This window comes from Bactrocera neohumeralis, unplaced genomic scaffold (genome assembly GCF_024586455.1).
Source record: "Bactrocera neohumeralis isolate Rockhampton unplaced genomic scaffold, APGP_CSIRO_Bneo_wtdbg2-racon-allhic-juicebox.fasta_v2 cluster10, whole genome shotgun sequence".
Lineage (NCBI taxonomy): Eukaryota > Metazoa > Arthropoda > Insecta > Diptera > Tephritidae > Bactrocera > Bactrocera neohumeralis.
This window is the reverse complement of record NW_026089623.1, coordinates 27,976,191-28,003,932: the sequence shown is the minus strand read 5'-3', so window position 1 is coordinate 28,003,932 and position 27,742 is coordinate 27,976,191. Positions and strand designations below refer to the sequence as shown.

Sequence of the window (27,742 nt, the reverse complement as noted above, 5' to 3'; positions counted from 1 at the left end):
CTGTGTGAATTGACCACAAATAACCTGAACTTTGACGGTTGACTGGATCCAGGAAGTTTTGACGTTTCGCAGTTGAAAAAGGAGGGACGCCAGATCCAGATTTTTGAATGTGTAGGCATATGAACATATAAACTGTTCAAAATTGCTGCCATTGAATCTCCATTCGATGAAAAATTTGAAGAGTAAAATCAGGTATGTTGCTAATTTTGTTTAATTTTTAATATTTTATTAATCAAGGATGTTGTAGAATCCAAGACAGAATTGCTTAGCTGTCAGAATTTAATGAATTCTGTTTGGATTTTCGTCTTTTCGAACATACGCAAAATCAATATTCGAATCAGCTGTTTACTAATGTGACAATACTTGCAAATGAATACATTTGGAAGCAGTCATATTAGAATTTTTATGAGTGAGAATTAAAAAAAGATTTTAAGAAATTTAATTTAAATTACGTTTATTACATCTTTAAATATCCGGATTTTTTTCCAAAAACTCAACAATTAAGACATTTACCGATAGAAATAAAAATAAATTAATTCGAAATAGTAAAATAATTTTATATCTTAACTTACATTTCAAATCTCTTTAAATATCAGGATTTTTTTTCCAAAAACTGAACAATTAAGACATTTCTTGTTTTATACTTACGTTTTCCCCGATAGAAATAAAGATAAATTAATTCTAAATAGTAAAATAACTTTATTTCTTAACTTACATTTAAAATCTGTGAGCGACTATATTCTTGCTTTGTTTCTGATAGCAAAACCGATCAAATTGGTTTCCGTGACACCCAAAACCGATAAAAATTCTGTTTCGAATATCAAACCAAAAATATTTGAATTCATGACACTTACTACTTTTTTTGATCGGTGAATGTTTATTAAATTATAATATTTTCAGAACATGAAAAATCGAAATATATTTGAAATTTCATGCAGCCATACATATGTATTTCCTGGCAGTCTTTGAACAATTGCTCCCAAGCCTCATGGGACCAGTTGTAGTGCAAAATATATGTACATATGTAAGTGTAATATTAATTTTAAATTGAAAGAAGTAAGGAAGGGCTAAGTTCGGGTGTCACCGAACATTTTATACTCTCGCATGATAAAGTGATAATCGAGATTTCATTATCCGTCATTTACATATTTTTTTATTTTGCTATAAAATTAATTAGATTAGTAGTTCCTGAGATATGGTTTTTGGTCCATAAGTGGGCAACGCCACGCCCATTTTCAATTTTTAAAAAAAGCCTGGGTGCAGCCACTCTTTCTGCCATTTTTTCCGTAAAATTTAGTGTTTCTGACGTTTTTTGTTAGTCGGTTAACGCACTTTTAGTGATTTTCAACATAACCTTTGTATGGGAGGTGGGCGTGGTTATTATCCGATTTCTTCCATTTTTGAACTGTATATGGAAATGCCTGAAGAAAACGACTCTATAGAGTTTGGTTGACATAGCTATAGTAGTTTCCGAGATATGTACAAAAAACTTAGTAGGAGGCGGGGCCACGCCCACTTTTCCAAAAAAATTATGTCCATATATGCCACTCTCTAATGCGATCCTTTGTGCCAAATTTCACTTTAATATCTTTATTTATGGCTTAGTTATGACACTTTATAGGTTTTCGGTTTTCGCCATTTTGTGGGCGTGGCAGTGGGCCGATTTTGCACATCTTCGAACTTAACCTTCTTATGGAGCCAAGAAATACGTGTACCAAGTTTCATCATGATATCTCAATTTTTACTCAAGTTACAGCTTGCACGGACGGACGGACAGACGGACGGACGGACAGACAGACATCCGGATTTCAACTCTACTCGTCACCCTGATCACTTTGGTATATATAACCCTATATCTGACTCTTTTAGTTTTAGGACTTACAAACAACCGTTATGTGAACAAAACTATAATACTCTCTCTTAGCATCTTTGTTGCGAGAGTATAAAAATTTGAAACTTCATTTCGGCAATTCTAGTAAGAGTTGCCAAGTACCCGGAAATTTGTTGTCAAAACTTATTGAATATTTTTAAGATTTTCATCAAAATATATTAATGCACATTAATTTTTACGTGATATCCATTGCGAATTCACTAGCCGGCATTTATGAAAATTCTAACTTCAGTAAAACGCAATAAATAGCTCTATAATTGCGGAAGCAAGCTTAAAAAGACACCTTTTCGTAATTTCCACGAGGTAATTTCCACAAGGACTATTAAAACACTACAATGTTCGAATAACAGTGGTTGAATATATTATAAATTAACGCATTGCTAGCGAGTTGAGTTGCATTTGCTGAAAAGTGTCAGATCAACCCTGAAAATGACTTTTCGAAACACCACAGAACACGCCGTGCTCCGAAGAAATATGACGATAATCCAGCAACTTTTGTAATTTCCAGACATTTTATAGAAAAGAATTCAAAATTGTCCTCGAAAATTTCACAAATTGTATTCAAGATAATTTGCAAGAAACTATGTCAACCTTCAAACCCATTCAAGAGATGTTCAGGATTCCAGCTAACAGAAGTAATATTACAATAGAATCTATACAATTTGTTTGTGCAATTGGAACCTAAGTTCTTCAGTGAAGATCTAGATTGTATTTTTGCTGAAACACAAATTCTTTTTGATTCATGTAAAGAGTGAGTGAGTGTTTGGAGGATGGAGTCATATGTAGAAGTTCACGCAAGTGAGGAAAGTTCTCTGATCGCCATTCACTTGGGAGTGGCCAGAAACGATTCTTTTACACATGGCTCAAGCAGCTCACTACTTCCGGTCTTTGACCAAGTATCCTCTGGGTAGCCTAAGAACATCCGTTCGAAACATTCCCTACAAGGGTTGTGCGCTGGGTTTGGGACCCGCCACGTAAAAAAACACCCCCAGTGAAGAGCTATAACCAGCCTCGGATGAGAGACCCCCCTTTTGATGACAACCATGGCAAACGAAATAAGGACTACGAATTGAGGGCATGCACCTGGAATATCCGGTCCCTTAATTGGGAAGGTGCCGCTGCCCAGCTGGTTGATGTCCTCGTAAAAACAAAGGCTGACATCACCGCCGTCCAAGAAATGCGATGGACGGGACAAGGACAGAGACGAGTAGGTCCTTGTGACATTTACTACAGTGGCCGTATAAAGGAGCGCAAGTTTGGTGTAGGATTCGTGGTGGGAGAGAGACTCCGTCGCCGAGTACTATCATTCACTGCGGTGAATGAACGTCTAGCCACAATCCGCATCAAAGCGAGGTTCTTCAACATATCGCTGATTTGCGCCCACGCCCCGACGGAAGAGAAGGACGATGTGACCAAAGATGCCTTTTATGAGTGCTTGGAGCGCACTTATGAAGGCTGCCCCCGCCACGATGTCAAAATCGTGCTTGGCGACTTTAACGCCAGGATGGGCAAAGGAGGTGTCTTTGGCACTACGGTCGGTAAATTCGGCCTCCACGACGAAACATCCCCTAATGGGTTGAGGCTGATTGACTTCGCCGGGGCCCGAAATATGGTTATCTGTAGTACTAGATTCCAGCATAAGAAGATTCATCAAGCTACCTGTCTGTCTCCGGATCGAAAAACTACCAACCAGATCGATCATGTTGTGATAGACGGAAGACACGTCTCCAGTGTTTTAGATGTGCGTGCGCTCCGAGGTCCTAACATCGACTCGGACCACTATCTTGTTGCAGCTAAGATTCGCCACCAAACACAAGGAAGGTTCGACGTCGAGAAGCTGCAATCACAACAGACAGCCGAACGATTTTCTACTCGGCTTGCACCCCTGCTCTCTGAGAGCACTCGTCAACAACTCGGTATAAGGGAACTGTGGGACGGCATTTCAAACTCCTTACGTACAGCTGCTATCGAAACCATTGGTTTTCGGAAAGTGCAAAAGAACAGCTGGTACGACGAGGAGTGCCGTGTCGCAGCGGAGAGAAAACAGGCTGCCTACCTCGCAACGTTACGATCGACCACTACACGTGCGGGATGGGATAGATACCGAGAGTTGAAGAGGAAGCGAAACGCATTTGTAGACAGAAGAAGAAAGAGGCTGAAATGCGTGAGTACGAAGAGCTTGATAAGCTGGTCGACAGGGGTAATGCTCGAAAATTCTACGAAAAAATGCGGCGGCTTACGGAAGGTTTCAAGACCGGAGCGTATTCCTGTAGAACCCCCAAAGGTGATCTAGTCACTGATGCCCAGAGCATACTTAAATTATGGAGGGAACACTTCTCCAGCCTGCTGAATGGCAGTGAACGCACAACACCAGGAGAAGGCGAACCCGATTCCCCAATCGATGACGATGGAGCAGACGCTCCATTACCCGACCATGAAGAAGTTCGAATAGCAATTGCCCGCCTCAAGAACAACAAAGCGGCAGGGGCCGACGAATTGCCGGCCGAGCTATTCTAACACGGCGACGAAGAACTGATAAGGTGCATGCATCAGCTTCTTTGTAAAATATGGTCGGACGAAAGCATGCCCAACGATTGGAATTTAAGTGTGCTATGCCCAATCCATAAAAAAGGAGACCCCACAATCTGCGCCAACTACCGTGGGATTAGCCTCCTCAACATCGCATATAAGGTTCTATCGAGCGTATTGTGTGAAAGATTAAAGCCCACCGTCAACAAACTGATTGGACCTTATCAATGTGGCTTTAGACCTGGCAAATCAACAACCGACCAGATATTCACCATTCGCCAAATCTTGGAAAAGACCCGTGAAAGGAGAATCGACACACACCACCTCTTCGTCGATTTTAAAGCTGCTTTCGACAGCACGAAAAGGAGCTGCCTTTACGCCGCGATGTCTGAATTTGGTATCCCCGCAAAACTAATACGGCTGTGTAAACTGACGTTGAGTAACAGCAAAAGCTCCGTCAGGATCGGGAAGGACCTCTCCGAGCCGTTCGATACCAAACGAGGTTTCAGACAAGGCGATTCCCTATCGTGCGACTTTTTCAACCTGCTTTTGGAGAAAATAGTTCGAGCCGCAGAACTAAATAGAGAAGGTACCATCTTCTATAAGAGTGTACAGCTGTTGGCGTATGCCGATGATATTGATATCATCGACCTCAACACCCGCGCCGTTAGTTCTGCTTTCTCCAGGCTGGACAAGGAAGCACAGAAAATGGGTCTGGCAGTGAACGAGGGCAAGACGAAATATCTCCTGTCATCAAACCAACAGTCGTCGCATTCGCTTGGCTCTCACGTCACTGTTGACAGTCATAACTTTGAAGTCGTAGATAATTTTGTCTATCTTGGAACCAGCGTAAACACCACCAACAATGTCAGCCTAGAAATCCAACGCAGGATAACTCTTGCCAACAAGTGCTACTTCGGACTAAGTAGGCAATTGAGAAGCAAAGTCCTCTCTCGACAAACAAAAACCAAACTCTATAAGTCACTCATAATTCCCGTCCTGCTGTATGGTGCAGAGTCTTGGACGATGTCAACAACGGATGAGTCGACGTTGCGAGTTTTCGAGAGAAAAGTTCTGCGAAAGATTTATGGTCCTTTGCGCGTTAGCCACGGCGAATACCGCATTCGATGGAACGATGAGCTGTACGAGATATACGAGATATACGACGACATCGACATAGTTCAGCGAATTAAAAGACAGCGGCTACGCTGGCTAGGTCATGTTGTCCGAATGGACGAAAACACTCCAGCTCTGAAAATATTCGACGCAGTACCCGCCGGGGGAAGCAGAGGAAGAGGAAGACCTCCACTCCGTTGGAAGGACCAAGTGGAGAAGGACCTGGCTTCGCTTGGTATATCCAATTGGCGCCACGTAGCGAAAAGAAGAAACGACTGGCGCGCTGTTGTTAACTCGGCTGTAATCGCTTAAGCGGTTTCTACGCCAATTAAGAAGAAGAAGAAAGAGTGTAAATCTTTCGATGACATTTCTATAGTAGCCTACAAATTGAGAAAGGTCATTCCTTCTGCGTACAAAATTGTTCATTACATAATGACTGCTCCTGTCACGTCAGCTTCATGTGAACATTCTTTTAGTAAATTGAAATTTGTTTTCAACGATTTGCGTACAACAATGGGGGATGAACGTTTGAATTCTTTGATGCTGCTTTCTTCTTCAAAGGATAAAGTAGACGAAATCGATCTGCGCGATGTTGTTGGAATAGTCAATGTTGAAACATCGCAGAGTGAAAATATAACTCAGAAATTTATATTTTTTGCCATTCAATTTCTTAAGAAAATCTTGTTTTTTCCCGCGTAACACGTCGCTGAACAATATATGTATTTCATGTCTGATCTATGGTCTCTTTCAACAGGATTAATGATCTAATGAAATGTTCTTTAATAACTATTTGTTTATTTAAATTTTTAATAGCATTGCTTTTAGTCGCCTCTTACGACAGGCATCACCGACCTTGGGTATATTCTTGGAAAACCCCGTACCCACTGGGGTATTACAAAAATTATGCAATAATTTAATTTTTTTTTAAGTGTTATTATCCCCATTAAATGCCCTTAAACTAAATTTATCTTTTTCGCTCTCGTTTGAGTTTTCAATATTTGCCAATTTCATTGGTCTTTTTATATTCGTCGGATGAACGTTCTGTAGTGGATTAATTCGGTAAAATGGTCCTTATGCCGTACTCTTTTGTAGTTCATTATGGGACCTTCTTCCCTTGTTTCTATATAGTCTTCCCTTTCTTTGTTCCTTTTGCATATACTATTTCTTTTGAACGTTTCCATTCGCATCTGCAAAACGTTGGAAGGCACTTCATCTCTGACCATTCGGAGTGTGCATTTGATCGTAGAATGGTACCGATCGTTATAATTTCCTACAACGACCTGCATTCTCATCTCTGTTGAAAGATCAGGTCCTCAATTCCTATTAGTTTCTCTAAAAAGGTTGAGTGCAATCTCTCTACGTCCGCATTTGCTGTATGGCTATTTGGCTTTGTGAGAGGAACCTGTATTCCTTCATCCCAAAGGTATGGCAGTAATCGTTCTGCCTTAAATTCATTGTCCATAATGACTTTCCTTGGTTTACCGAATTTCGAAAAATGGTCAGTCATTATTGCTTTTTTGCGGGCCAGTTTCTATCTGTTATTTTATAGACTGCCGCAAATTTTGTGAGCTTATCTAATGTTGTTACAAAGGCTTGTTTTTTGAAATGAAAAATATCAATGCGCACTATTTCATTTTTATTTTCAGGGGTTTCTGTTAAGTGCAATTATGGTTTTATTGGATTTCTCTCATATTTGATTTGTTGGCATTTTTAGCAGTTAAATTTCGGGTAATATATTTTATCTTTTAGTGAATTATACGTTTCGTTTATACCATTATGCATAGATTATTTTGTATGGAGGATGGAGTCATGTGTAGAAGTTCACGCAAGTGAGGAAAGTTCTCTGATCGCCATTCACTTGGGAGTGGCCAGAAACGATTCTTTTACACATGGCTTAAGCAGCTCACTACTTCCGGTCTTTGACCAAGTATCCTCTGGGTAGCCTAAGAACATCCGTTCGAAGGCGAGCTAATGTGAGAAGGCGAAACATACCAATCATACATACATCCCCAAATGGGTTGAGGCTGATTGACTTCGCTGGGGCCCGAAATATGGTTATCTGTAGTACCAGATTCCAGCATAAGAAGATTCATCAAGCTACCTGGCTGTCTCCGGATCGAAAAACTACCAACCAGATCGATCATGTTGTGATAGACGCAAGACACGTCTCCAGTGTTTTAGATGACAAGGAAGGTTCGACGTCGAGGAGCTGCAATCACAACAGACAGCCGATCGATTTTCTACTCGGCTTGCACTCCTGCTCTCTGAGAGCACTCGTCAACAACTCGGTATAAGGGAACTTTGGGACGGCATTTCAAATTCCTTACGTACAGCTGCAACCGAAACCATTGGTTTTCGGAAAGTGCAAAAGAACAGCTGGTACGACGAGGAGTGCCGTGTCGCAGCGGAGAGAAAACAGGCTGCCTACCTCGCAACGTTACGATCGACCACTACACGTGCGGGATGGGATAGATACCGAGAGTTGAAGAGGGAAGCGAGACGCATCTGCAGACAGAAGAAGAAAGAGGCTGAAATGCGTGAGTACGAAGAGCTTGATAAGCTGGCCGACAGGGGTAATGCTCGAAAATTCTACGAAAAAATGCGGCGGCTTACAGAAGGTTTCAAGACCGGAGCATACTCTTGTAGAACCCCCAAAGGTGATCTAGTCACTGATGCCCAGAGCATACTTAAATTATGGAGGGAACACTTCTCCAGCCTGCTGAATGGCAGTGAACGCACAACACCAGGAAAAGGAGAACCCGATTCCCCAATCGATGACGATGGATCAGATGCTCCATTACCCGACCATGAAAAAGTTCGAATATCAATTGCCCGCCTCAAGAATAACAAAGCGGCAGGGGCCGACGAATTGCCGGCCGAGCTATTCAAACACGTCGGCGAAGAACTAATAGGGAGCATGCATCAGCATCTTTGTAAAATATGGTCGGACGAAAGCATGCCCAACGATTGGAATTTAAGTGTGCTATGCCCAATCCATAAAAAAGGAGACCCCACAATCTGCGCCAACTACCGTGGGATCAGCCTCCTCAACATCGCATATAAGGTTCTATCGAGCGTATTGTGTGAAAGATTACAGCCCACCGTCAACAAACAGATTGGACCTCATCAGTGTGGCTTCAGACCTGGAAAATGAACAATAGACCAGATATTCACCATGCGCCAAATCTTGGAAAAGACCCGTAAGAGGAGAATCGACATACACCACCTCTTCGTCGATTTCAAAGCTACTTTCGACAGCAAGAAAAGGAGCTGCCTTTATGCCGCGATGTCTGAATTTGGTATCCCCGCAAAACTTAAACGGCTGTGTAAACTGACGTTGAGCAACACTAAAAACTCCGTCAGGATCGGGAAGAACCTCTCGAGCCGTTCGATACCAAACGATGTTTCAGACAAGGCGACTCACTATCGTGCGACTTCTTCAATCTGCTGCGTTAGTTCTGCTTTCTCCAGACTGGGCAAGGAAGCAAAGCAAATTGGTCTAGCAGTGAACAAGGCCAAGACGAAATATCTCCTGTCATCAAACAAAATATCACCCACAAACAGTCGTCGCACTCACGAATTGGCGTAGACACCTTTTACGCGATTATAGCCGAGTTAACAACAGCGCGCCAGTCGTTTCTTCTTTTCGCTACATGAAGCCAATTGGATATTCCTGCGTTGGCATTCCAGGCTGATATTGTTGGTGGTGTTTATGTTGGTTCCCAAACATACGAAACTATCTACAACTTCAAAGTTATGACTGTCAACAGTGACGTGAGAGCCAAGTCGTGAGTGCGACGACTGTTTGTGGGTGATATTTTGTTTGATGACAGGAGATATTTCGTCTTGACCTTTCCAATTTTCCGCCTTTTCCTCAAGAAAATCATACTGTTTTTTTTATTTCTAAACCTTTCCCGATCCACAGTGAACAACCTCTGAAAATTTCATCAAGATTGGTTCAGCCGTTCTAGCCGTTAGCGTTACTAACAAACAAACATTCATTCGTTTATATGGGGAAAAAGAAAAGGGCTGTTTTTAAGGGTTTTCCGGCAAATTGAACCTCAACGAACACTTTAAAAAAGGAATTGGCCAAATTGATCCAACCGTTGTTGAGTTATGCGCTTAGCAACACATTTTGTGATTCATTTTTATATATAAGATTATTTGTATAGTGGTTAATTCTGATTACAATATAAAAAAATAATGTAAAATATTAATTAATTCCGTTACACCTACACACTATATTACATTGTGTTCATTATTTCTATAACTCATACCAAATTTCGTGAAGACATATCGTCAAATGAGAAAGTTTCCCATGCAAGCATTTGATTTCGATCATTCGGTTTGTATGGAAGCTTTATGCTATAGTAATTCGATCTGAACAATTTTTTCGGAGATTATATTATTACTTTAAGCAGTAATCCATGCCAAATTTCGTGAAGATACCACGTGCGAAAGTCTTCCATACAAGAACTTGATTCCGATCGTTCAGTTTGCATTGCAGCTATATGCTATAGTAAGCCGATCTGAACAATTTCTTCGTATATTACATTATTATCTTAGAAAATAACCTCTGCCAACTTTTGTGAAGATACATTATCAAATGTGAAAGTTTTCCATACAAAAACTTGATTTTAGTCGTTCAGATTGGGTGGCAGCTATATGTTATAGTGGTCCGATATCGGCAGTTCCGACAAATGAGCAGCTTCTTGAAGAGAAAATGCCGTTTGCAAAATTTCAAAACGATATCTTAAAAACTGAGGGACTGGTTCGTATATACATATACAGACAGACGGACATGGCTAAATCGACTCAGCTCAACATACTGATCATTTATATATACTATACTTTATAGGGTATCCGACGCTTCCTTCTGGGTTTAAAAACTTCGTGGCAAACTTAATATACCTTGTTCAGGGTATAAAAATACTTATTCTGACATTAAGCTGTAATAGCTTGGAAGTGGTGGAGTCATCTGATGACGCAACTCGCGTTTACAGCTGGCATTAAACATTCTGGCGATAAAGTTGCACAGAGTTGGGGTGAATTTGCTACATAGGTAAGCATAGCTGCGTTATGCAGCTAGCTATTTATTTATTTACTTAAAGTTTTTTAAGCACTAAGCACTTTTCAATTTGCTGGTGTATCGTCAAATAATAAATATATGTGTATATGATTATATGTTGTTCCTCAAGAATTTATTGAATTGTTTCGAATTGCAGATGAAAACTCTGATGTGCCTGATTTCACAACACCAATTTTATTTTTTTGGTATTTAATTTATTTCTTAAAGTTTTACTTTTAGCGCTACGAATGTAAATTTTGCGATTTTATTGTTGTTTTCTTTTTTTATCTTTTTAGATTAGCCAGTAGTGGTTTCATGAAAAAAAACTAGATTTATCAAACAAAAAGTGGAGGGATCCTGCACAAAAGTAAGTACATTATATCAATGTTTTCGATATTAATTTTATTTGTTACCATTGTATGTGACCTTTAGAAACAGTTGCAGAAAATGTGCGTCGCTTGACGAATAACAATGCATTGGTAGCGGTTTTGTCAGAATACGATCCAACAACACCATAGTTGCAACAATTTACACAATAGGGCAATTCAGAATCTTGTGCATCTGAGTTTGCAAAATTATGCAATTGCAAATATTTACCATCAACAATGAACGTTTTTTATGTGGTTTCTGTGCAACCCTTGCAAAGACCATTAATTCACAGCTGATCGGTGAAGAAAAACATTGTTTGTAAACAAAACTTTCGCACAAATTGGAAAATATGCCGAAAAAAAGTTTTTGGGGAGAATTAACTGACTATATTAGGAAGCTGCTGAAGAAATTACGTATATTGAAGCAAAGAAATATTTTTATGCGGCACATAGCACAAATTTAAATTTTCTTGATTTTTAATTTACAAAATTTACAAACATTCCTTCATTTCTTCTCTTTGTTTACAATGTTTTTATTTTTGACAGCAGCTGATTATTTGCAAACCAGTGTTGCAAATAATACAATGGCGTTTTAGTGTTGCTTATTTGCAAGGGTGTAGCAGTTGCATCGCTATACATTTTGTTATTGTAAAAGCAAAAAGATGCTCGATAATGTGAAATTGCACAGATGAAAGACCATTTTCACCAGATCCTGAGTTGCCCTAATGTCAAATTGAATGTAGTAGGTGCAAACAAATAACATAAACATGAACATTACTTTTTTCAACATCTTCAATACTTTCAGAAAAATGCATTACCCGCAGGGAACTAGTACAATTGTGTTAATTTTTCGTTTAATGGACATGTATAAACAACAGTTTCCCCAGTCACTTCAATCCTTCCAATCGCTAACAACACAATTGTCCAGTGTTGCCAACTTTATTTTTATCAAACCACCAAATAAGGCGTTAATAACACCAGAAAACCACTAAACTTTGTCGGGCTCTCAAACCACCAGAACTCCACTAGAAATTACTGTGCGACACAAAATATTACTTACTCATGAGCGACAACCATCTGTGATACTTGTGAAATGTCGCGTGCTTAAGCGTAGTGTTATATAGCTGCAAACTCGCTATAGTAAAATCACTAGGTTCTTTAATTCGCCCGTTGGAACGCGGTAGGGTAAATTGTATCAGTAAATTCTTCAAAGTTTCATATCAAATGATAAAAAAACACAGCAAATATGTATATTGTTTTGATAGTAAACATAGGGTACTTAGGTAAGTTAAGTAAGTAAGTATTCTTTATTGTGCACCACAGAGTCTTAACGTAAACATATGTAAGGAAAACAATATATGTAGGTAACAACAACAGGCAGTCTTATCGCTAAAAAGCGATCTCTTCCAGACAACCTTAGGGTAGCAGACACTTAATAAAATATTTATAGGAAATATTTGTATATAAGTAGTTAATAATTGTTATCAACTATGTATTTAACAATCTAATCCACTAGCCACTAAAACCAAAAAAATCTCGCTGTAAGGCATGCCTAAACCACCAGATCTAGTGGAAAATCCACTAAGTTGGCAACACTGCAATTGTCCGTTTTGTATGCACACAATTTAGTTGTCGCCATACTAATACCACTTCAATGAAATTTCAATAGGGGGATTCTCTTGCTCTTGCAAAATTGCAGATTGCAAAAATCCTATACCGAAATATACAAGGGCGCGAAAGTACCCATTGCAGAATCTAGTCATATATGAACGGCTGATTCGGTCAATTTATTGTAAATGACTATTGCGCATGGCTATTGTGAATTGACGCACCTTTTGCATTCATTCTTAACAAAAAAAACTGTAACAAATCTTTATAATTTAAATAGAAATTATAAAATCTATTTAAAATTTACCTTCCTCAACAATTTAACGGCGAAATATGTCTTTATCTAAAATGACAGCTAAAGCAGGGTTACAATTATATTTTTACGTGTCATTGCACGAAAATAAACATGCGTTTTGGTCTGACATATTTTATAGCCATTGCAAATAATTTTCTGCGTGTGTTTGTTGTTGTGCCGGTGCACCAAGAGGAAATATCTGCAATTCGTGCACCGTGCAAGGGTTTTGCAAGAGCAAGAGAATACCCCTAATATATTGTTCAAAGTGAAATTTTTTATGCAAAAATTAAGTAAATAGGTAAATTTATATATATAAATATTACAAATGATATAACAAAGGTTTTCTATGATTATCTTTGTAAAATAACGTCAATTTTGTTGAAGCTTTGAATAATTTTACATTTTACATATTAGTGGTATCCTCTCCTTTCTACTGTCGTCAGCAAATTTAAAAATATTTTTAAATTAGCGAAAGCGACAACTTATATTTGAGAGAGGTCGCTTGAAGCCTGTTTTGAAGTTAACCACTGTCGTGTACCAAACGCTCGTTTGTCATTTCTTTATATACATATATTTGTGTTGAAAGCGATAGCACCTATACAAGCTGGCGAAGAAATTTGCATACTTTACTTGCATAAGTGCCAGCTGGATCGCAGGAGACATTCGAGACAAAAAGTAAATAAATTTGTAGAATTAATTGTTTAATTCCCTAAGCTATAATCATTACTTTTTTGTATGTCTTTGTAGAAAGATTTCTTTATATTAAGAGCTACCATAAAACAGTTCGGTTACTAAATATCGCATAAAAAGCATCGAGCTATTTTCATTTTCTCATTTCATCTTTTCACCGTTATTTCGAATGTTTCAAAACTTGGATTACATATGGCCGAAAATCATCTAGTTTGGTAGAAATTTATGGTGAGCATGCACTAGCTGAGCTTGCGGGCTAAAAGTGGTGATTTTGACTTAATAGACTAAGAACATCCTGGGCGACCTTACTCGTTAAAGATTGCTACAAACATAAGAAACCCTCACAAAATCTTTGGAAGTCACTCAGGCAGCCATATCAAAACGTTTAAATTCTGTTTGAACCCAATAGAAATAACTCAGTTTTGCGTGTTTGTGACTGAGGATGAAGAATGGATCCATTACGGCAACCATAAACGCAAAAATCATAGGTGAAATTTCACCAATGAGCCAAAGCCGAATTTCTATAATTTATTTAAATTACTCAATAGTAATAGTTCTAAATTAATTTCAAAAATTGTTAAGATAGCATACAAATGCACAAATTCTGTGAATATTAAGAATTAGTAAATTTATGTATTTTTCTTCTTCTTTACTGGCGTGGAAACTATTTACGCGGTTATAGCCGAGTTAACAACAGCGCGCCAGTCGTTTCTACTTTTCGTAAGGTGACGCCAATTGGAGATTCCAAGCGAAGCCAGGCCTTCTCCATCTGGTCCTTCCAGCGGAGTGGACTGCGTCGAATACTTTTAGAGCTGGAGTGTTTTCGTCCATTCGAACGACATGACCTAGCCAGCGTAGCCGCTGTCATTTAATAAGTTGAACTATGTCAATGCCGTCGTATATCTCAACCAGTTCATCGTTCCATCGAATGCGATATTCGCCATGGCCAACGCGTAAAGAACCATACATCTTTCGCAGAACTGTTCTCTCGAAAACTCGCAACGTCGACTCATCAGTTGTTGTCATTGTCCATGCCTCTGTACCATATAGCAGGATCGGAATAATGAGTGACTTATAGAGTTTTGTTCGTCGAGAGAGGACTTTACTTCTCAATTGCCTACTCAGTCCGAAGTAGCAACTGTTAGCAAGAGATATCCTGCGTTGGATTTCGAGGCTGACGTTGTTGTTGGTGTTGATGCTGGTGTTGATGCCCTCGTTCACCACCAGACCCATTTGCTTCGCTGTTTTATCCATTCTGAAGAAGGCAGAACTAACAGCGCGGTTGTTAAGGCCAATGATGCCAATATCATCAGCATACGGCAGCAGATGTACACTCTTATAGAAGATTGTACTTTCTTATACCTTGATGTATTTAGTATTGTAAATTATGTAAAATATAATAATATACATAAATTATATATGTATAAACCATATATAAGCTTTTTGCCAAAAATATAATGTTAATATAGTAAATACCATACATAAATGTTGCCAAACAATTGATTCAAAGTTAATCTAAAACAATTACTAAAATTTTTATTTATGTTACTACATACATACATACATACATATTACCGAGAATGATAGAATACAAGATTACGACGACCGCCATTATGAAACGTCATAGTTACGTGTTGAGAAGAAGAAGAAGAGTGAAAAACTGTCAAATGGCTTGCAAATTGTAAACAGAAAAGTAATCACTTTTGTAAATTCGCAAAATATTATTAATTCTTTCGATTTTAATGAAAAGTTTTAGTGAAGCGATTGAATATTGTTGAGTGAAAAGATTTGAATCATTTCTAAAGAAATATATCGGCCTATTGATAATAAAATTGTCTATTAAGTTGTGATTCAAATGGAGAAAACGTTTCTTGTGTTGTATATAAATATATACATATATTATAAGTTCAGATGTATCAGATGTATGAAATTATGATAAAAGAATTGTGAAATTATTAATTTAGTATTAAATATATCATTTCTTTTGCAAAATAACACCCATTTTTTGGCAACTTTTAAATCGGCCGGAAAACTGAAAAAACTCGTTTTCGATCCTTTAATTGCATAATAATTATTACAACAAGCCACTACACATTTCATTTTAAAAAATTAATATATTTATGCTTAGAAATTTAAATAAATACAACAGTACACTTACACTGGTTTTCTTCATTTGAACAATTTCCACACATGCTACTCTATTTATTGTGGATGTGCCTAAAACTAATTATATACATATTTTCTCGCAACAATATTCTAAACATTCCACTGAACTTTTTCCTGCAAAGACGAAAGAATTAATATTATTTTGGGAATTTCAAAAAGTGTTTACTTTTCTGTTTACGCACAAAGTGTGACGTCACGAAATTGTTGCTCAATGTATTTGTTTTTGTAAGAATTGTCAAGAGCTAAACGGAAAAAAACTAACTGTAAACTAGTGTCGTAATCTTGTATTCTATCATTCTTGCATATTACGCACAAAGTTTATTTTCTTTGTTTATTCTCTCTTGCTCCTCTAATGTGGGTCATTCACAATGCGTAACCAGCTTTAAAAATTACTTGAAGAAATAATAGGGGGATTCTCTTGCTCTTGCAAGATTGCAGATTGCAAAAAAAATCCCCTACCGAAATATACAAGGGTACGAGAGCACCCATTGCAGAATCTAGTGATACATGAACGATTGATTCGGTCAATTTATTGTAAATGACTATCGTGCATGGCTATTGTGAATTGGCGCACCTTCTGCATTCATTCTTAAAAAAAAACTGTAACAAATCTTTATAATTTAAATAGAAATTATAAAATATATTTAAAATTTACCTTCCTCAATAATTTAACGTCAAAATATATATTTAAGTAAAATGACAGCTGGCAAAGGTTGCAATTATTTTTTTTACGAAAATAAAAATTGGTCTGACATTTCTGCAATTCGTGCACCGTGCAAGAGTTTTGCAAAAGCAAGAGAGTCCCCCTAATGTATTTTTTTTCTTCAGAAATTACTTAAGAGCTGGATACGACCTTTAACAAAAAACTGTAACAAATTGTTATTATTATAATTTAAGTAGAAAATGTAAAATCTATTTAAAACTTATCTTCCTTCAACGGCGTAATATGTCTTTATGAAAAATGACAGCTAAAACAGGATTGTAATTATATTTTTACGTATCATTCTTCTTCTTAATTGGCGTATACACCGCTTACGCGATTATAGCCGAGTTAACAACAGCGCGCCAGTCGTTTCTTCTTTTCGCTACCTGGCGCCAATTGGATATTCCATGCGTAGCTAGATCTTTCTCCACCTGGTCCTTCGAACGGAGTGGAGGCCTTTCTCTTCCTCTGCTTCCCCCGGCGGGTACTGCGTCGAATACTTTCAGAGCTGAAGTGTTTTCGTCCATTCGGACGACATGACCTAGCCAGCGTAGCCGCTGTCTTTTAATTCGCTGAACTATGTCAATGTCGTCATATATCTCATACAGCTCATCGTTCCATCGAATGCGATATTCGCCGTGGCCAACGCGCAAAGGACCATAAATCTTTCGCAGAACTTTTCTCTCGAAAACTCGCAACGTCGACTCATCAGTTGTTGTCATCGTCCAAGCCTCTGCACCATATAGCAGGACGGGAATTATGAGCGACTTATAGAGTTTGGTTTTTGTTCGTCGAGAGAGGACTTTGCTTCTCAATTTCCTACTCAGTCCGAAGTAGCACCTGTTGGCAAGAGCTATCCGGCATTGGATTTCCAGGCTGCATTGTTGGTGGTGTTTACGCTGGTTCCAAGATAGACGAAATTATCTACAACTTCAAAGTTATGACTGTCAACAGTGACGTGAGTGCCAAGTCGCGAGTGCGACGACTGTTTGTTTGATGACAGGAGATACTTCGTCTTGCCCTCGTTCACTGCTAGACCCATTTGTTTTGCTTCCTTGCCCAGTCTGGTGAAAGCAAAACTAACGGCGCGGGTGTTAAGGCCGATGATATCAATATCATCGGAATACGCCAGCAGCTGTACACTCTTATAAAAGATTGTACCTGCTCGATTAATTTCTGCAGGTCGAATTATTTTCTCCAGCAGCAGGTTGAAGAAGTCGCACGATAGGGAGTCGCCTTGTCTGAAACCTCGTTTGGTATCGATCGGCTCGGAGAGGTTCTTCCCGATCCTGACGGAGCTTTTGGTGTTGCTCAACGTCAGCTTACACAGCCGTATTAGTTTTACGAGGATACCAAATTCAGACATCGCAGCATAAAGGCAGCTCCTTTTTGTGCTGTCGAAAGCAGCTTTGAAATCGACGGAGAGGTGGTGTGTGTCGATTCTCCTTTCACGGGTCTTTTCCAAGATTTGGCGCATGGTGAATATTTGGTCGGTTGTTGATTTTCCAGGTCTGAAACCACACTGATAAGGTCCAATCAGTTTGTTGACGATGGGCTTTAATCTTTCACACAATACGCTCGATAGAACCTTATATACGATGTTGAGGAGGCTTATCCCACGGTAGTTGGCGCAGATTGTGGGGTCTACTTTTTTATGGATTGGGCAGAGGACACTTATATTCCAATCGTTTGGCATACTTTCGTCTGACCATATTTTACAAAGAAGCTGATGCATGCTCCTTATCAGTTCTTCGCCTCCGTGTTTAAATAGCTCGGTCGGTAATCCATCGGCCGCCGCCGCTTTTTTGTTCTTCAGGCGGGTAATTGCTATTCGAACTTCTTCATGGTCGGGCAATGGAACGTCTGCTCCATCGTCATCGGTTGGGGAATCGGGTTCGCCTTCTCCTGGCGTTGTGCGTTCATTGCCATTCAGCAAGCTGGAGAAGTGTTCCCTACATAATTTAAGTATGCTCTAGGCATCGGTGACTAGATCGCTTTTGGGGGTTCTACAAGAATATGCTCCGGTTTTGAAACCTTCTGTAATAGCACAAACAGTGGTGAACGTTGAATCGTGGCCCGACTCAGCAGATACGACCTATCTTATGGGCGCACAATGTAAGTAAACAGTGAAAAACGCTACTCCCTTCTTTCTTTGACGTAGGATGCCGGGAGAATTCACGGCATTTGGATTTTTGCCGTGGAAACGTGTCAGCTGATTGCTTTCTCACAAAGCAGGGTTGCCAATCTCGATATACTGTAGTAATTATAAATGTTGTCTTCAATATGTTTAAATTTTCTTAAAATAACTCAAAATCAGAGTTGAATGCTATTATTTATAAATATGTAAACTATTTTTAATAGTTTGTTTTCAGTTTTGATATTTTATATTATAAAAAATTGTAATTGAAAACATATGTAGATGTGTACAAAACTATATATGCGTATTGAGCAATGGCAACATTGTTCAAATGAAAACCACAAAGAAGGAAAAAGAAAGGAAGGGAGTAGCGTTTTTGACTGGTTCTGCTATAAGCCGCCGCATTTTTTCGTAGAATTTTCGAGCATTACCCCTGTCGGCCAGTTTATCAAGCTCTTCGTATTCACGCATTTCGGCCTCTTTCTTTTTCTGTCTGCAAATGCGTCTCGCTTCCCTCTTCAACTTTCGGTATCTATCCCATCCCGCACGTGTAGTGGTCGATTGTAACGTTACGAGGTAGGCAGTCTGTTTTCTCTCCGCTGTGACACGGCACTCCTCGTCGTACCAGCTGTTCTTTTTGCAGCTGTTCGTAAGAAGTTGGAGATGCTGTCCCACAGTTCCCTTATACCGAGTAGTTGACGAGTGCTCTCAGAGAGCAGGAGTGCAAGCCGAGTAGCAAATCGTTCGGCTGTCTGTTGTGATTGCAGCTTCTCAACGTCGAATCTTCCTTGTATTTGTTGACGTGCGTTTTTTGCGTTAAAGTCGCCAAGTACGATTTTGACATCGTGGCGGGGACAGCTCTCATAAGTACGCTCCAAGCGCTCATAGAAGGCATCTTTGGTCACATCGTCCTTCTCTTCCGTCGGGGCGTGGGCGCAAATCAGCGATATGTTGAAGAACCTCGCTTTGATTGTGTGATTGTGGCTAGACGTTCATTCACCGGAGTGAATGATAGTACTCGGCGACGGAGTCTCTCTCACGAATCCAACACGAAACTTACGGTCTTTTATATGGCCACTGTAGTAAATGCCACAAGGACCTACTCGTCTCTGTCCTTGTCCCGTCCATCGCATTTCTTGGACGGCGCTGATGTCAGCCTTTATTTTTGCGAGGACATCAACCAGCTGGGCAGTGGCACCTTCCCAATTAAGGGACCGGACATTCTAGGTACATACATGCTCTCAATCGTAGTTCTTATTTCGTTTGCCATGGTCGTCATAACAAGGGGGGTCTCTCATCCGAGGCTGTGTTTTCCTTTTCATTGGGGGTGTTTTTTTACGCGGCGGGTCCCAAACCCAGCCTTCTCTCTTTAGCTCGCCTTCAAACGGATGTTATTAGGCTACCCAGAGGATACTTGGTCAAAGACCGGAAGTCGTGAGCTGCTTGAGTCATATGTAAAAGAATCGTTTCTGGCCACCCCCAAGTGAATGGCGATCAGAGAACTTCTACACGTGATTCCATCCTCCTTTACGTGTCATTGCACGAAAATAAACATGGGTTTTGGTCTCACATATTTTTCAGCCATTGCAAATGATTTTCTTGGTACGTTTGTTGTTGTGCCGTTGCTCCAAGTGGAAAATTCTGCAATTCGTGCACTGTGCAAGGGTTTTGCAAGAGCAAGAGAATACTCCTATAGACTTATGCGGGAGGACTAACTGCTTCATATGCTAGATATTTCAGTTATTTAACCGGTAAATCACTACCATCACTGCCCTAATGGCGTAATAATAAAGTTATAAGTTATAACGATCCGAAAACATAGCGTTCAGAGTTGTATTTGCTTAAACTTATTTTAGTATGCAACCCAACAACAAATTTTTTACACCAGCATAAAAATTTATGATTTTATGATTTTCCAATGCTTTATAACACGTTGTGAGTACCCCAATAATATTCAACAACACAATCAGCCATGTGAAGATAACTATTTTAGTCAGTGTAGCGTGTTTGTTGGGTATAAGTATAGAAAATGTCAATAAACAATTATACTTCCATTTGACATTACGTTTGTGCTGTCAGTCTATTATATATGTACATACATACAAATCTGTTATATATATACAAATGTACATATATTTATATTCCGAATAAAAATAAGAATTACCGGGTATTAAAAGGATCGGCTGATTGCAAAAATGGATTATGAATTAGAATTAATTGATTCCCTGTCAGCATTAGCTTATGAGGGTCCGTGCTTGAAAGTGGATGGTCTAGTTAAAGCGCTGGAAGGTGGTCCTCACGATTCAGATTTTCGTCAGCTTATTGGTTGGTTAACCGAAGAACTGCATGTCTTGCGAAAAACAGATGAGCACGTAGCTGAGTTGCAGGATCAAAGTGAATTTTCAATGGAACTTTCTGCTATGCTAAAAGAACTTGGATGCCCTTATCAACGTTTTGTTGCTGGTCCGTTAACCGGAAGATTCGAAACTCGAGAGGCGTGTGCACAACTACTCGATTACCTCTTAACAGAATTAATGGCAACGAAAATGTCTTATCGTCTTCGACCTGCCAAACAAGCACTTATTATTCCTAAATCTGAAACTAATACGGCGCGTTCTCTGGAACAGCTCTCTCGAGATGTTGGCCTGGGTAAACCACCAGATAATGTTTCGCCAAAAGCATTTTTTGATAAACTCAATTTTAAAGTTGAAGAGCTAATGCGCAAAGCCAAACCCGACGTGCTGAGTGAACCATTATTGAATTTAAAACAACCTCTATCTGCAGCACAATGGAAGGAATTGGATGCAATACTTTCCAATCTAGATTTGGAATATAATATGCGTAGACAAATGCTGTTGACTCGTCTTGAAGTAACTATACAGAGTTTTCAATGGTCTGATAAAATGAGGTCAAGAGAAAATGAAATAGCAAGTCGCTATCAAAAGAAATTGCAAGAATTAGATCCCTTGCGTTTTGGTAATGAAGATACAAATATTGTAGCATTTCTTGCTGCACGTGCAGATTTGGCTATTATTGAAAAAACAAGTTCTGTGCAAGTGCAAGTGCGAAAAAACACAGGTTGCAAAATACAAAAGCATGTAATAGGAAGCGTACCAGATCGGGGTGGTCGAGCACATGAGCATGCTCCCCCGCCTCCAGAAATGCCCTCTTGGCAACAGCAACGATCTCAAGGACCTGCTGGTAACGTTGGAGGAAACTTCCGGGGTGGGAGAGGTGGAGGTGGCGGTCGAGGAGGCAGTGGCCATTGGCAGCAATATTCAAACGCTCCACAACAACAACGCCAATCTCAACAATTTGAACCACGTCAACCTACCGACCAAGTAATTTTAAACTTCATTTATAATACAGTTCTAAAATTGGATCGGTATCAGGATTATTAAATAAATCATGTTTGTTTTTATGTGGTAGGGCCGGAACCAGAATTGGGTTAGCGGTAGCGGACGAGTTCAAGGTAGCGGCTGGTCCCAGCATAATAATGGTGGCTTTTTTCAAGGTAATGAGGGACGCAGTGGTGGTGGTGACAATTTTAACCGGGGACGCTCAAATTATCATCGGGGAGGCAGTGGAGGCGGTGTTCGTCGTTAAAAATAAATAAATTACTCACCTACGAAAAATATTTTGGAATAAAAACAAAATATTCATGTATATGTATTAAGTAATTCATTTTGTCTTAAACATATGTACCTTAGCAAGACAAAGGTATTATAATTCTATACGATTGTCGGGGACTATTTCAATTATGTCAGTTGGTCATTAACCCCGCCAAATGTGAAAAGCTCATAGATAACTATAGGTTTTTAAGTTGCGACTATTATGTGAAATAACACTTAATAATAGCAAGTTTCAATAATTCCGATTTCAAATGTCATCAAGACAATGCGAAAGATGGACACATGTATAACGGTTCTCTACTATATTTTGCACACTCTTAAAATTATCTGTGACACCTTCCTGATCATTTTTTACAATAAATATTCAAAATTGTTGTTAGTAATTAAATTCTTACACTTCGTACACATGTATGAATTTAACGTATAAATAAAAAAACTGTTAAGTGAGCGTACACTTGGTTGTTGTGGGAACAGTGGCATTTTTAAACAAAATTCATATGGTACTTTGAATATTTCAAACTTAAAAACTTTGAATCTAAAAATTCTGTAGCACAACTACGAAACAAAAAATAATAATTAATTTATACCCAATATAAATCAGAATAACAATTTCAAATATTGTAGAGAATAACGATTAAATAAAAATGTTCCGAAGTAGACATCAGAAAGGTTGTTTTTCTGTGTTTTACAGCTTGGGTAGCAGTCCGTTACAATTTTGGTCTACGCATGTAAGTTTGTCTTCAGATTTAACATCTTTCGTAAATATTTTTGTCCTCAGATCCAAAACGGTTATGTTAAAAGGGTTGTAGATGAGGATGTTAAATCTATCGTGATGGAGATTATGGGTTCAAATGTATCAACCACATATATAACGGGGCCCCGAGATCCCAAAATGTCCTTTGGTATCAAACTACCATTTTTAGTATTGCTCATAAAGAATCTACATAAATATTTTACATTTGAGGTTAAAGTAAGTAGCAGAGCAACATAATTATGTATGTGCAAATATTTGCAATAAAACAGAATATTGTAGATTTTAGATGATCAACGGTTTATGCGTCGTTTTCGGGTTTCGAATTTTCAAAGCAAAACATCTGTAAAGCCCTTTTGCACGGCTATGCCAATGGGTATGTCTCCGGGTTGGAATCAAATTCATTTCAACTTAGCGGACTTCACACGCCGTGCCTATGGCACCAACTACATGGAAACCGTTCGTCTACAAATACATGCCAATGTACGCATAAGGCGCATATATTTTACTGATCGCTTATATTCGGAAGAAGATCTACCGAATGAGTTTCGTTTGGTTTCGAAACCAGCTGAAAAGAAGAAGCAACGTGATTACACAATTCCCGCAGCACGCCCTCCATCCCCGGCGAAATCAGCGGCTACAACTGAGCGACTCGGTTCTCCTACTGGCGAGCCTTCAGTCGCTGAACCTTCAGAAGTACCTACTGAAATGGATATTGAAAAATATTACTAAAAGTATAATTTGGTAAAATTCGCTAACTGACGTCTAAATGGAAGTTTTCTAATGTTTGCTTTTTATCATAATAGTATACGCATATGTCCATAACCAAAATTATAGTAAACACAATTTTATTTTATATAGTTAATATTTGGTCTAATAAAACCGATTTATTCGCTTTACGAAATTTTTCTAAATTTAAATGTTGGTAGTCACCACAGACATAAATTAAACACCAATCCTAATCTTTGTTAAAATATTATCATCAAAGTTGTTACTGACGAATACTATTCTCAATTGATACATCGCTTCCGAACGCATGATGTAACATATCCTTTTCCACATTTTTCAACGCACTATGATATTCGGTAATCTCCAAAGCTTCCCATTCAGCTTTAAAAGCTGCTTTGGGATCTTGAGGCATTGTCATTGCTGCACCAGTCATTGCATCTGCTTGTGCTTGCGTTTGATCTGCTTGATTATTTTCGCCAAGTACTAGTGTATAAATAGATCGAAGACCGAAGACATTTAGGAAATACCACGAAGCTGACGATACCCAAGCAGCATCTAGGGAAGCAAGTTCCACACCACGTTGCAACATAGGTTTAAACCGCAGGGTTAATGGAAAAGGCACTTTTGTGGTTACGAAACCTGAAAACATCCAATTAATCCAGCCACCGATTATTACCATTGGTAGAACATTGATAAAGTTTCCTTTCACCATGTCTGTTAACATAGCAGTTGAGTTTTGAGCTACAGGTGCCCGTTTTTGTGTTTTGAAATAGCCAGTTTCTTCGTGATTAAAAAAATTCTTCCGCATAGCAAACGAATGCGGTGTAAGATATTTACCATTTTCACGTAAAAGACGAGCCCGAATCATTGCTTGACTGTTGAAAAAATTAATGACTTTAACAAAATCGCATTGTCATTACACATGACTTACCTATCTTGAATTTGTGTGATTTCAGCTTTCTTCTGGGACGATATTAAAACAGAGACGTAGTGTCGAATAACGCCGACAAAAAACGTTATGAGCACGATGGGAAGAAAAACCCATACTCGTATATTTGGATCGATAAGTAATTCAGTCATATTGTTAATTCTTATACAGAATAAATATGGCTTTTTTCAATCACTTTTTTTAGTATCTTGTAGTTAGATTACTTTCCTATTGCAAGAAATTGTCGATTATCCTGACAATGCTGTTGACAGCTGGTTTAAATTTTCATTCGCAACGCCCTGTCTCCACGGTCAATTTTTATTGCCAATCAAATTAGAGACAAAAATTAGCGTTTTTTATAACATTTTCCATTATGGCCAGATTGAACAAAATAATAATTTTTGGGCACCTTCACCGTCGAACTGTCATCGTAACCGGTTGCTTTTCGCTCTGTGCTTATTGAGTTTGTTAAAACGGTATAACGGTTTGTTCTGCGTTTATATTACGCTCGTGCTTTGTTTGTGAATTAATTTTTTATCGTTTTATATCTTTTCAATCACTTAATTTCTTAATTTGTTAAACTAAAATTCGCGTTTACTATGGCCCCTGGGGCCACCAAATTAGGGGATAATAGGTTTTCCCTATTATCTCCAATAATGAAAAAGAAAAGAAAAAAACCAAATCCGATCCCGTTAGACCAATTTCCAGAATTACCAGTCTCAAACACGGATGATCCAAAATTTTTGGTCATGTCATCGCTGGACGACAACAAGCCACTTAATTCGTCATCATGCTTCGCTACGTATAAAGGTATTCAAGCAATCAGTAAGGAAGTAAGTAAAGTTACTGAGCTACGTGATGGTAGCCTACTGCTCTTTGTAAATAACAACAAAACAGCTAGCAAATTTCTTTCTGCAAAAATTTTACCTGGCGGAGGTCATATCAATGTCAAGCTTCATAATACTTTGAATACGGTTAAAGGCACCATATACGCCCCATTCCTGAATAACTTATCAGAAGAAGATATTGTTGATGGTCTTAAGGAGCAGGGTGTTTCTGCTGTACATAAGTTTTCACGAATTGCTGACGGCTCCCGTAATCCTACGGGTGTAGTTTTATTAACTTTTGATAAATACAAACTTCCTGAAAGAATTGATGTTGCCTGGAGGAACCTCACTGTCCGTCCGTATTACCCTAATCCTATGCGTTGTAAGCAATGTCAATTAATTGGCCACACAGCAAAATACTGCCGTAATTCACCTTCTTGTGTCTCATGCAACCTCCCTTCCGATCATACCCCACCTACTGAATGTAAGAGAATAATGTGTGCAAATTGCTCGGGCGACCACCCGGCATCATCTAATACTTGCCCTAAATATCAACAATCCAAAGAAATATTAAAAATTAAAACTATTTATAAATGTAGTATGCGTGAAGCTGTTACCAAGTATAAAATTCAATTTTCTCATACAACTTCTAATGCAAACTCTTTTGCCTCTATAGCTAAAATTTCTAACAATACTAATCAAATCAATAATGAAACAACACCTAATAACAAATCCAACAATCCTACCAAAACTAATCTAACAACAACTACAGACATCAATTCATCTAAACAATCCCTTCCAACCCATCCTACCTCCTCTTCTGTCACTTCTCCTTCCCCTCTCTTTTCCCCTTTATCCATCTCTGACTCTCCTCTCAATATCCTTTCCTCCTGTCCTATCACACCCTCCCCCACCCTCTCCTGCTCGCAAGATCCTCTTGCATTACCCAATTTTCCTTCTTACAATGAAGACATTTAGTTTAAATAAAATATTCGTAGCTTAACTTTTTTCTTTTATAAGTTTACATATGATATGATTACACTTCTTCAATGGAACATTAACGGTTATGTTAATAATTATATTAACTTAGAGTTACTTATGAGATCGTACAATCCATCTATTATCCTGTTGAATGAAACTCACCTATCTTATAATGCCTCAGCTTTTACCCCTAGGGCTTATGTGGGATATTTTATTAATCTCCCACATAACACCACCAACAAGCAGGGAGTTGCCATCCTAGTTAAAAGAAATCTACCTCACGTATTACTTCCCATACCCCTTTCAATTTTTTCTTCTGTAGCTATTGAGATCCTCGCCCCCTATAAAATTTCAATCATCTGTGCTTATTCCCCTCCTGATCAATCATTTTCTACTACTGAATTTTTAAATCTTATTCCTTCCGGTTCAAATCCTTTTATCTTGTGTGGTGACTTCAATGCTTGGAGTCCCCTTTGGGGCTCTGCTTCGGCTAACTCCAAGGGACGTAGCATTGAGGATGCCTTACTAAGATCCAACTGCATTGTTTTAAATGATGGTTCCCCCACCCATTTTTCCACTCACTCTACCTTCACTAATATTGATCTTTCCATATGTTCTGCCTCCATCTCCTCAAAAATTTCCTGGTGTTGTATTGATGATCTCCATGGCAGTGATCATTTTCCCATCCTTTCCAAAATATCTACTTCTCGCCCTCATTCATTTTTTAAGCCCAGGATTCGGTTTAAAACTGATTCGGCTGATTGGGATAGGTTTGAAGAAGCCTGTTTTTCGCATTCACGTTATTTCCCCTTTTCTTCCAATATAAATCAAGAGGCTTCTAGAATCCAAAAAATTATACGTTCTGCTTCTAACTATTCTTTTCCTCTTTCTTCTTCTAAACCAGTCAAGCTTGCTCCTCTTTGGTGGAATAATGAGCTTTCTGCACTAAGAAATCTGAAACAGATCGCATGGCATCAATTTAAGCGTTTACGTTCTAGTGCAAACTTAATAGCTTACAAAAAATCCAATGCACTTTTTCGCCATAAAGCTAAGGCTGCTAAGGTTCATTGTTTCCAAGAATTTACGAATAATATCACGTCTTCTTCGGATTCTAGAAAAATCTGGACTGATATGAAAAGACTGGCTGGTTTATCACCTTCTTTTCCTATCACTTATTTAAATACTCCTCGGGGCACTCTACTATATCCCAAAGATATAGCCTTAGAGTTTGCCACCCACTTTTCCAATATTTCTTTGGACTCCAATTTCTCTTCTGATTTTTCCTCTAGTAAACTTTCTTCTCTTTGCTCTCCTTACCTTCCT

General features: G+C 38.7%; 3 protein-coding genes and 1 long non-coding RNA gene across 4 annotated transcripts; 3 read left to right on the top strand and 1 right to left on the bottom strand.

Moving 5' to 3' along the window:
* LOC126765481 (uncharacterized) lies at positions 1 to 15,075 on the top strand. Its single transcript, XR_007668449.1, has 3 exons — positions 1 to 192; positions 10,901 to 10,971; positions 14,248 to 15,075. It is a non-coding gene; the product is annotated as an uncharacterized LOC126765481 (long non-coding RNA).
* Positions 15,076 to 20,653: 5,578 nt separating this feature from the next.
* On the top strand, positions 20,654 to 22,237 carry LOC126765250 (protein FAM98A). Its single transcript, XM_050482941.1, has 2 exons — positions 20,654 to 21,912; positions 22,001 to 22,237. The coding sequence occupies exons 1-2, from the start codon at positions 20,767 to 20,769 to the stop codon at positions 22,175 to 22,177; spliced, it is 1,323 nt and encodes a 440-aa protein (XP_050338898.1). The 5' UTR covers positions 20,654 to 20,766; the 3' UTR covers positions 22,178 to 22,237.
* A 97-nt stretch (positions 22,238 to 22,334) lies between these two features.
* LOC126765329 (cilia- and flagella-associated protein 20) lies at positions 22,335 to 23,686 on the top strand. The gene is made up of 3 exons (XM_050483050.1): positions 22,335 to 22,931; positions 22,982 to 23,173; positions 23,237 to 23,686. The coding sequence occupies exons 1-3, from the start codon at positions 22,848 to 22,850 to the stop codon at positions 23,684 to 23,686; spliced, it is 726 nt and encodes a 241-aa protein (XP_050339007.1). The 5' UTR covers positions 22,335 to 22,847.
* A 114-nt stretch (positions 23,687 to 23,800) lies between these two features.
* On the bottom strand, positions 23,801 to 24,894 carry LOC126765320 (ER membrane protein complex subunit 3). The gene is made up of 2 exons (XM_050483043.1): positions 24,615 to 24,894; positions 23,801 to 24,558 (listed from the first exon to the last, which is right to left on the bottom strand). The coding sequence occupies exons 1-2, from the start codon at positions 24,761 to 24,763 to the stop codon at positions 23,946 to 23,948; spliced, it is 762 nt and encodes a 253-aa protein (XP_050339000.1). The 5' UTR covers positions 24,764 to 24,894; the 3' UTR covers positions 23,801 to 23,945.
* Between the last annotated feature and the right edge of the window lie 2,848 nt (positions 24,895 to 27,742).

Coding starts and splice junctions, on each gene's coding strand:
- LOC126765250 (XM_050482941.1), top strand. CDS start 20,767: ATGGATTATGAATTAGAATTAATTGATTCCCTGTCAGCATTAGCTTAT. Junction 21,913..22,000: donor CACGTCAACCTACCGACCAA/GTAATTTTAAAC, acceptor TTTATGTGGTAG/GGCCGGAACCAGAATTGGGT.
- LOC126765320 (XM_050483043.1), bottom strand. CDS start 24,763: ATGACTGAATTACTTATCGATCCAAATATACGAGTATGGGTTTTTCTT. Junction 24,559..24,614: donor ATCACACAAATTCAAGATAG/GTAAGTCATGTG, acceptor TTTTTTCAACAG/TCAAGCAATGATTCGGGCTC.
- LOC126765329 (XM_050483050.1), top strand. CDS start 22,848: ATGTTCCGAAGTAGACATCAGAAAGGTTGTTTTTCTGTGTTTTACAGC. Junction 22,932..22,981: donor TACAATTTTGGTCTACGCAT/GTAAGTTTGTCT, acceptor TTTTGTCCTCAG/ATCCAAAACGGTTATGTTAA. Junction 23,174..23,236: donor ATTTTACATTTGAGGTTAAA/GTAAGTAGCAGA, acceptor AGAATATTGTAG/ATTTTAGATGATCAACGGTT.